This window comes from Salminus brasiliensis, chromosome 1 (genome assembly GCF_030463535.1).
Source record: "Salminus brasiliensis chromosome 1, fSalBra1.hap2, whole genome shotgun sequence".
NCBI lineage: Eukaryota > Metazoa > Chordata > Actinopteri > Characiformes > Bryconidae > Salminus > Salminus brasiliensis.
Window position 1 is genome coordinate 94813523 of NC_132878.1, and position 10572 is coordinate 94824094.

The window sequence follows — 10572 nt, forward strand, 5'->3', positions numbered from 1 at the left end:
TCTGTCCAGCCCACAGCGCTCATATTTCTCCCAGCCCAGTCTGAGGTTGGGTTGCTTTGTTTTTCAGTCGAGAATGGGAGAGGAGACACTGCGTGGAGACACTGGTCATGTTATCCTGACTGCTTAAGTTTTTTTCCCAGGAGTTTTTTTTAGCTGTTCTCTCAACTATCAACCCTCAAAGCTCCAGCAGGTTCAGCCAATTTCTGTAAAAGCTGTAGAAACTCCATGAAACTCTAAGAAACTCCATGAAACTGGGACTGGAGGACTTCATGAGTGGGAGATAAACAATATACATGACTGCTCTCCTCTTTTTTTGCTGTTGCAGGTGGGGAACATGGCACCCTTGGGACCACAGTGTTTCTGGGCGGCCCTCCTCCTCCAAGTCTGTGGTGAGTTCCCTTCTGCTCACATTTCATCTAAAAGCGTCTAGATGGGTGGCTTGCTTGTCACATGTAAGCTGACAGTTTCCGTGCTGGTGTAGAAATGGAAGCTGTTGGGCTGTTGAGAATGTTTCAGCAGGAGACCACAGCTCTGTAAGATCTGCAGAAGAAAAAGGAGGTCAGGATGTAGCTACAGCTGTCATGTTTGCTCCATATCGCAGTTAAAGGCTCTGTTCTCGATATTTGAAGAAGACTGAACTGACACACTTGAGCTGCAGGGTAACAGGGTGAGCGGCAGGGTAACAGGGTGAGCCGCAGGGTAATAGGGCGAGCCGCAGGGTAACAGGGCGAGCCGCGGGGTAACAGGGCGAGCCGCGGGGTAACAGGGCGAGCCGCGGGGTAACAGGGCGAGCCGCGGGGTAACAGGGCGAGCCGTGGGGTAACAGGGTGAGTCGCAGGGTAACAGGGTAAGCTGCGGGGTAACAGGGCGAGCCGCGGGGTAACAGGGTGAGTCGTAGGGTAACGGCAAGCCGCAGAGTTACAGGGCGAGCCGCAGGGTAACAGGGTGAGCCGCGGGTAACAGGGCGAGCCGCAGGGTAACAAGGCTATGTACATATATCAAATATTTACATATATCATATGGTATTGGACTTTTTTTGTTTGGAAAAATAATATATGATTATATATGATTGGCATATACATAAGCTATAGATCATATATTTGTTGTTATATACAATGTTTTTTATTATATATATTTATATATATATCATATATTACATATATATATATATACACACGTAATACCTAACAAGCAAACATGTATATCTTCTTATTTATGTGCCAAAAAACAGTATTTTGGCACATACATAAGATATAGATCATATATTTGTTATATATGTTTGATTGTTATGTGTATATATATATGTGTGTGTATATATATATATATATATATATATATATATATATATATATATATATATATAATCAAACAAGGGTATTAATACAATCAATATTATATTATCTATATATATACTTTTGGTATATATATATATATATATATATCAGTGTCCCCCTTGTGCCATGTGAAGCATGGACTCCACAAAACCTCTGAAGGTGTCCTGTGGTATTTGGCACCAATTTGGCACTTTTGGTTGGTACTGACCACTGCATGCCAGAAACACCCCACAAGACCGGCCTGATGTTTTAGAGATGTTCTGACCCAGTTCTCTAGAACATCACAATATAGCTCATGTCAATGTGCTTGACCATAAAGACCATTTCAGCTTTTAACAACACGCCACCTTTAAAAACAACTGTTCACTAATCCACATGACTGGTCAGTGTATGTATATACATGTATATGTGTGTATCAGATTTCTGTATGGGTATGAATGCAGTTTTTGTTTTTTTTTACCTCTTGTAAAAATAATTAGCCTAATCAATTTTAGTCAGTCAGGCAACTCTTTTGGCAGTTTTTACGATGAATCGGCTGTTTGACATGTTGTAGAAAATCAAGTCTAAATAGAATAGAATGAAATCCCCTTAAATTGAAGCACATTAAACCTAAAGTGTGTATTTTTTGCCCCTCTGTAAAACTGCCATTTCAGAAATGTCAGGTTTTGAGGAGCTACAGAAATGCATTTGCTGTAATTTGCTGTTTGCGTGTCTACACTTTTAGCAACTGGGGGTCTTTGATTTTACTTTTTGGGGCCAAAGAATCATTTTACCAGGCAACGAACCCCTTAGACTTTCAGAGTAACGCTGGAAGAGGCAAGCAGTGCAAAGTCCATGATGGCAGATGAAGAGTTAAACAAGCAGAAACAAGACGGATCTACACCCAAACACTTAAAACAGTGAAATAATTGGAGCTAAACTAAGACAAAGAGGCATAAATACACGGAACACGGACGAGAAACACATGGAATAGACGATGAAGAGGCGGGGCTACAAGCTACACTTAGCTCAGGGGCAGCAGGGGCAGGGCAGGAAACCAAAACATAGACAAAGTCAATGCTTGGCTTTGGAGGGTGTAACATTTGATCAACTTCAAATGATATTTGCTAGTTTTGTAAGTCTGGGAAAGGTCACATTGTTGGGACAGCTCAGCTTATTGTGGCGTAAACAAAGGGTTTCGAGATAGCCATCTGTTTCCCTCACGCTCTGAATCCAGATCATGCAGGCCTTGCTTAACACTGTCCAACTCTGGATAATAGCTGTGTCACAGTAAATAAGTAAGAGGTCAGTTGGGGTCTTTTTTACCCTGTACAAAAAGCCCTGGTCAAACTGTCAATGGCTGTGATATATATACACTGCTTGACCAATATATCCACATCTGGACAAAAGTATTGGGACACCTGCTCCTTCATTGTTTCTTTTGAAATCCTGCTTGATCCTGCTTTTGTTGGAGTAACTGTCTCTACTGTCCAGGGAGGAGGAAGACTTTCTACTAGATTTTGGAGGAGCATAGCTGTGAGGATTTGATTGATTGATTGATTGTATTGGGCAACAAGAGCATTAGTGAGGTCAGGATGTTGGATGATGATGATCAGCACCCCACCTCATCATCCCCAACTCCCCAACTCATCCCAAAAGTACTGGATGGGGCTCCACCATCCATCATTCCAGAGAACAAGGTTCCTCCACTGGTCCACAGCTCCTCAATGCTGCTACTGGGGGGGCTTTATAACCCCTCTAGCCCACGCCTGGCATTAGGCAGCATGGTAGCGTGTCAGTAGGTTTAACAGGCATATTCTATTGGCTGTTCTTCTTTTCAGGGACTAGATAAGCTGTGTGTGTGCATTTGCACATCAGTGTCAGTCAACTTAATGTAGCTGAATGCATTCATTAGAAGGGGCGTCCACAAATATGTGTTTTTTTATCCCACTATTGTTTTGAGTCAAAGAACCCTTTTACTGGTACTACACTTTACTAAAACCAGTGTTTCTATCTAGAACCCGTTTTTTTAATGAACAGTGTTAACTATTAACTGTTCTCTTTGTTCTCCTGCTGTTCCTTGTAGTCCTGCAGAGCTGCTGGTGTCTCTCCGTTCGTTTCCTGAACCAGCAGCCCACCTATGTGGTCAGCGGGCACACCCTGGTCCTGCAGGCCCAGATAGACCTGCCTACGAGAGAGTCCATCGCCAAGGTGACATGGGAGCATGAGGGGACAAGGAATTCTGGGAAGGCCGTTGTGGCCGAATTCCCTTCTAAAAGCTCCGGCGATCGGGTGACTGTAGAGGAATACGGAGCCGTGATGAAGCTCAGGAACTACCAGAGGGCAGACAGCGGAGAGTACACCGTAACGGTCACAGACACACAGGGAGGTCAGGAGTCAGCAGTCTGCAGCGTCCATGAGTACGGTATGAGGAACCAGGTGGTCCAACAATGCATCTATAACATGTGAAGTTTACTTAACCTTCTAAACTCCACCCCCACTCTTATATTACAGCCAGCTCCAGGTTAGATCGATGGAGGGGGGGGGCTTCCTATTCTCTGACTTGTATTTAAACGAATGATCTACTGAGCCTATTGACAAGCAGGCAGTTAGACCGTCACTCCACTCTAGAGCTGTAAAGCCATGTACATGTCTGTGTCTGAGAAAGAAGGGAAGGGAAATTTACTCAGAACTGTAGACATTTCAACGCAATGTAATTTCATAACTCTAGACCGGCCCTACGGTCTAACTGCTGCTCATCATCAAGTGTGAGGAGGTCATCCGTTCAAATCCCAGCAAGGCCTCAGCACTCCATTGTCAGATTGAGGGGGCGGAGCCACAGACTAAACATCTTACACAGTATTTAATCAGTTTCAGCTGCAGCTCATTTACTGATGGTCTGGAGGCTGAACTCAGTGTGGATTATTGACCAAACTGAGATGCAGAATGAAAAATTAGACTGAACTAAGTTGAGTTATGTCAGAAAATGCTCTGTAATCAGATGCTGCACTATTTTATAGACCGTTCAGGAAAAAAGGAGATATTTTTTTTCTTAGATTTATAAAACTGCTTACCTTGGATAAAGAAATACGTTTGTTATGGTTTCCAATGTTTCCCACTTCAGCAGTGTGCCACTTGCATCTATGAATGTAATGGAAATATCAATAAACTACATAACAATTAAGCTAGCACCTACCTTACTAAGAGAAGCCTTGAGAACTAAGGTGGTGGTGATGGGAAACCTCTCGTGGATGATTCTTTATATCACCAAAAAAGCAAAACCATTACAGCTCAAAGAACCAGTTTAATGCTTAACTGGTTATTCTCCATAATTGAAAACCTCATATATACCAAACATATTAAGAGTAAGTATTCACCATTGGAGAGACTCACTGGACACAGATGGAATCTGGCCTCCGCCTTTAACCCATTTGCAAACACACACATAATGATATAGTGAGCACACAATAGGCAGCCATTGCTCCGGTGCCCAGGGGGGGAGGCAGGGTTAAGGGTCTTGCACAAGGACCAAGCAGTGGCAGCTTACCGAGCTTACCTGGATACTGATCCCACAACCCTGTCATCAATAGCCCAGAGCTCTAAGCACTGAGCCACCACTGCCTAACTGCTTAAGTAGTTCATCCCAATATTGGTTTGATTCTTAAAAAACTCTATATATAGGTTCTATATAGACCCAAAAGAGTTCCACTAGTGTTAGAAGTCAGTTCTATATAGAATATATATATATATATATATATATATATATATATATATATATATATATATATATATATATATATTCTGCTTACTAAAACCAACAAGTGCTGGATCCTGAAGTTCTAGAGGGCCACAAAGGTTTCCTTCAAAGAGTATGTGTAATGTGGTGCTCAACTACAGCAGGGTTTGAACCCAGTGTTGGTGGGCCGACGCGATACTTAGTGAGTTTCTACCATGATCACGTGACCAACGGCCCAAATTAATCTCAGAGCAGGCAAAATGGAAATGAAAATAAAGCCACCCGGGGCTCGAACCCAGGCCGCCGAGTCGCAAGACCAACGCCCTGCCGCTTCACCCAACATCCTCTCTCCTTCACGCAACACACAAAGGAGAGTGAGGCCCACTCAGCCTTCGGCTCAAGAATGAGGCTGATACAAGCAGATGGGCAATTGGATCTAAGTGCTTATATAGCCTTTTGCCCAGGTGTTGTAAATCAGGCCTAATTACTGGCTGGCGTGACTCGGGTCACTCCCTGGTGGCAGGAGGAGGCCTTGCCCTAGAGCTACCCCTTACAATATGCTTTGTTAAACCCATCAGCTAATTGATTTATTCATGCTCCGTCCACAAAAAAGGGTTGGTCATGGTGTTTTGCAGAACCTTGGCAAAAATCTTGTTCAACTCAGAATTTAGTTAAATATATAAATTATATATATATACTAACCAAGTGTGGGTTTTTTGTCATGTGATCAAAGTATAACTTTCTGAATTACAGGCTGGTTTTGACACTTTAATTAAGTTTAAATTTTACAAATGAACCTTTTACCCTACATCTAGTCACATCTATGACTATTAATGACAGTTACAGGTATCTTATAAATACCCAAACACAGCTAGTCTATAAGATTTTTGCCAACATTTGGGAAAAACATGGAACAACAGGAGTCAGTTTGTGGGCGGAGCCTGGATAGGTAAATGATTTAGTCTTTAAATCAATGTGCTTTGAAATCAATAAGCTGTGCAGTGCAGTGGACTTTGGGAGTTCTATATGAGTTCTTATATATGAGTTCTTTTTGAGTTCCTGTTGTCTGGTACTCATTGTTGTTTGGTTTGTCTTGGCTGTCTCAGAGGCTGTACACCACGTGTCCGTGATGGTGAACGTGTCCCACTCTGTCCTACACTGTCGCGAGGCATGGGGCACTGAACCTGTGTTCAGCTGGCTCCATGAAAAAGCCACCGTGACCGAGGCTGTGGGCAAAGTGTTCGACAATGGAAGTTCAATTCACCTGTCCATTCCACTCTGTGGACACTTCACCTGTGTGGTGTCCAACAAGCTAGGCCACAGCTCGGCCACCTACACCGCAGGTACAGCATTCTTCCAATGCTTGTATGTTTGATCTGAACCTCAATGTGACCTAGGACAATCTGTCTTCTAGAGTCAAAACAATTCAAACAATGTCTGGACCGACGGTAGCCCAATAAATTACTGTCTGAACCGACTGTAGCCCAACAAAATACTGTATGAACCGACTGTAGCTCAACAAAATACTGTATGAACCGACTGTAGCCCAACAGAATACTGTATGAACCGACTGTAGCTCAACAAAATACTGTATGAACCGACTGTAGCCCAACAGAATACTGTATGAACCGACTGTAGCCCAACAGAATACTGTATGAACCGACTGTAGCTCAACAAAATACTGTATGAACCGACTGTAGCCCAACAGAATACTGTATGAACCGACTGTAGCCCAACAGAATACTGTCGGATCCCGATTGTAGCCCAACGCAATACTGTCTGAACCAACTGTAGCCCAACACAATACTGTCGGATCCCAATTGTAGCCCAACACAATACTGTCAGAATCGACTGTAGCTCAACAAAATACGGTCTGAACTGACTGTAGCCCTACAAAATACTGTCTGAACTGACTGTAGTCTAACACAATACTGTCTGAACCGACTGTAGCCCAACAAAATACTGTCTGAACTGACTGTAGTCTAACACAATACTGTCTGAACCAACTGTAACCCAACAAAATACTGTCTGAACTGACTGTAGCCCAACAAAATTCTGTCTGAACCGACTGTAGCCCAACAAAATACTGTCTGAACCGACTGTAGCCCAACAAAATACTGTCTAAACCGACTGTAGTCCAACAAAATACTGTATAAACCAACTGTAGCCAAACAAAATACTGTCTGAACCAACTATAACCCAACAAAATACTGTCTGAATCGACTGTAGCCCAACAAAATACTCTCTGATCCTGACTGTAGCCCAACAAAATACTCTCTGAATCTGACTGTGGCCCTACAAAATACTGTCTGAACCGACTGTAGCCCAACAAAATACTGTATAAACCAACTGTAGCCAAACAAAATACTGTCTGAACTGACTGCAGCCAAACACAATACTGTCTGAATCGACTGTAGCCCAACAAAATACTGTATAAACCAACTGTAGCCAAACAAAATACTGTCTGACGCAGTTGTGTTTGACTGTGTGTGTGTGTGTGTGTGTGTTCCAGAACCTTGTGAGAAAAGCAGCGGAGGAACAGCTGTAGCCGTTGTGTTTCTTCTGCTTCTCCTGCTGCTGGCTGGAGGTTTGGCCTTCCTGTTATGGAGGTACAGTAGCACACACCCTCAAGACAAAAGCCAAGATGACACTTTCACCAGACAGACCAAGACAACACACATGACACCAAGCATCACTTCATCATAGTGAACACCCAAAAGTTGCTGTAAACAATAAGACTATTCTCAGATGTGTCAAAAGGCCAGAAGAAACCTGGGGTGTTCCAGAATGTCACATCCTTCCCGATGTTAAAAACGATGAATGTTTTGTTGACATGTAGGACCTTATATCGACAACACTGAAAGAACTGATCTCCTGCTTTTAGTCGCCAGATTCCAGAACCATCGTTGGCCATAGACAATAGTTTCAAGCTTTTCGCATGAATGCAGTCTGTGATGATGCATTTTTAATATTGTCAAATCCCTCCGCCAAAAAGTAGTTCCACAACAAATGAGTTAGTGCTGTGCAACGTTAGCAACTCCAAAACAACAGGGCCGACTTGGAGTGGAGGTTCATAAAGGTACATGTTGAGCCCTGTATACAGTCCAAGACAACTGTTAATGCTATAAGTTTCACCTCTCGTGGTACGGATAGAGCCTTAGAACTGTCCATGTATCAAGTTCAGCCAGAGACATTAGCAATAAGAAGCCCGGCCACTGGTTGGAATATAATTGGGAGTTCCCATAAGGCTCAACATTGCATCTGTTCACGGATAAAGTCCCGCCCTTTAACCAAAACGCTAGTCTGACCTTCAGTTTCCAGTATTGTGGTCTCTCTTCATGCAGAGAGATGGGAGCCTGGTCTTGTGCCGGCCGGACAGGCTTCCCTTTACAGACTTCACTTCAGCTCAGCCTGTGAATAGTCGTCGGTACATCAGTGGAGTGATACAGTTTTGAAACGGTGTGAAAAAGCCATGCTGTTATCACAAATACCAGCGCAGTTGGAACCAAAGTCCTTATAGGCAGGTCTGGTCATGGTCTCGTCTCGTCTTTGCGACGCCGCCAGGCAGTTATTTACAGTCGGACAGACTCTGTGAATGGGGAGAGACCAAAACACTGGAAACTGAAGGTCAGATTTCTCCACTCGTGCCGCAACCAGCAAGCCGATTAGCTCATTTTGCTGAAAGGCGGGACTTTATCTGTGAACAGACGCCATGTTGAGCATTACGAGAACTCAAATTTTTTAACCAGTGGCTTCTCAACCAATCAGATTGTAACAGTTGCATAAAATATAATATAATATATTAAATGGGGCAGTGCTGGCTTAGTGGTTAGAGCTCTGGTTAGGGCTATTGATGCCTGGGTTGTGGGTTCGATACCCGGGCTCGGCAAGCTGCCACTGTCGGACCCTTGAGCAAGGCCCTTTACCCTCTCTCTGCTCCCTGGGCACTGGGATTGGCTGCCCACCGCTCTGTGTGTGTGTGTGCTCACATTTACTACTATGTACTGTGACCGATACATGCACCTTTAGCTTTAAATAAGTACATTTTTAACATCGCAAACCATCCCTGGTTTACAGAGTAGTCTAAACCCACTGTGTTACATAAGGCAGTTTAATAGAGAGACACCCTGTGCTTTTATTTGTTAGTATTACAAGGGTGGGGTGGCGAAATGATGAAATCCCTACAATCCCTGAAATCCCAGAATTTTTGCAGGGTGGGATCTGTGGACTTTCTCTTCCAAGCTGCCTTTTTTTTCTGCAAACGTCCCAGAGAGACTGGGATCTAGCAAAAGGGAAACACAAAGCTTGCTGCCTGTGGGCGAACACCAGCGCACTGTGGCAGATGTTAGCTTGAAAAATGCTGGAAAATTCCACCAAAGCCTGACTTTTCCTCTTTCCTCCCAGGAGACACGGCAGCAGAAACGATTGGCACCGACTTGTGTCTTCAGAAGATCCAGCAAACAGACCTGAATGCACAGATCTCTGCGCTGTCGGAAGAGAGGAGAGCGCATAGCTCCCTAGAGGCCGTCGTCGACTCTCTGCCAGCACCCTGACCTCAACATGGCAGCGCTGCTAATGGTGAACGCACTCCAGAATGGGAGTGGCAAGAGCGGCGACAGTGCCTAAGCCATGTTAGCGTGTCCTAGCTGGACTTTGCCTTGAAGAAGGGAAGGAAGCTGATGGTTAGCCACCATTTGAAGCTTCAGAAAAAAGGAACTTGCACTGTTGATGTTTGTCTTCTCTCAGGTGGTTTTAGATTTAGCAACACTGTCCGTGTCTCGGAGCTGCCGAGGAGAGCAAAATGTACTGTACTTCTCTTTTTCCTGGAGACATTTCATATTAAGCACTCGACCATTTCACAAAAATTATGCATATGTGTTTATTATAAGTGTGTGAGACGAGTATCACGTCAACAAAGCCGTGGTGGCAGGGCTAGCTGGACAGCTCAGTGGCTCTAATGATTTAGCACTGGGTTTGGTTTCAAGGCCAATATGAGGAACTGCCATTGCTATCAGGTTGGGGCTTCACAGTAGTATCACAGCTCCAACAACCCCCTCATTAAACTGTACAGTAGGTACATTTCCCATGCTGTGAACTCAGAACTAGCCTTAGGGAAGCTCGAGCTGGTGCTCGCTGGTGCATTCGCTGCCTGTGGTGCTAAAAGTGCTATTCTATCGCCTGTGCTACTGTTCAGCTCCATAGGAATGTGAAAAATGGAGGGTGAGGTGTGTGGCTACTGTATCTGTACGTCCTGAGCTGATTCTCCTCGGTATAATCTCAATAGCACACTTTCGAGTGTCCCTCAGCTTTTAGAAGACACATTCTGTACGTTTATGTGTTTTTAATATTCGTCCACCATGAATTCTTCCACCAAAACAAAAGGGGGGGGTAGTTTCAGTAGGTCCAGGGTTTTAAGAGTGTTTAAACACTGTGGTTGCTTAGCAACTGGGCGTGCCCGTACAGATATCTGATGTATGATGTATATATACAGATTGCAAATATATAACATCTATATGGACAAAA

The 10572-nt window shown here is 43.9% G+C and overlaps 1 protein-coding gene across 2 annotated transcripts; it reads left to right on the forward strand.

Annotated features, from left to right (window-relative positions):
• Positions 1-12: 12 nt before the first annotated feature.
• LOC140568478 (uncharacterized) lies at positions 13-10572 on the forward strand. 2 transcript variants are annotated; one of them, XM_072692464.1, is made up of 6 exons: positions 13-190; positions 326-389; positions 3400-3738; positions 6156-6392; positions 7562-7658; positions 9454-10572. In XM_072692464.1, the coding sequence occupies exons 2-6, from the start codon at positions 335-337 to the stop codon at positions 9560-9562; spliced, it is 837 nt and encodes a 278-aa protein (XP_072548565.1). In that variant the 5' UTR covers positions 13-190; positions 326-334; the 3' UTR covers positions 9563-10572. The 2 variants fall into 2 exon arrangements, with proteins under 2 accessions (XP_072548565.1, XP_072548564.1); XM_072692463.1 differs by having other exon boundaries at positions 13-389.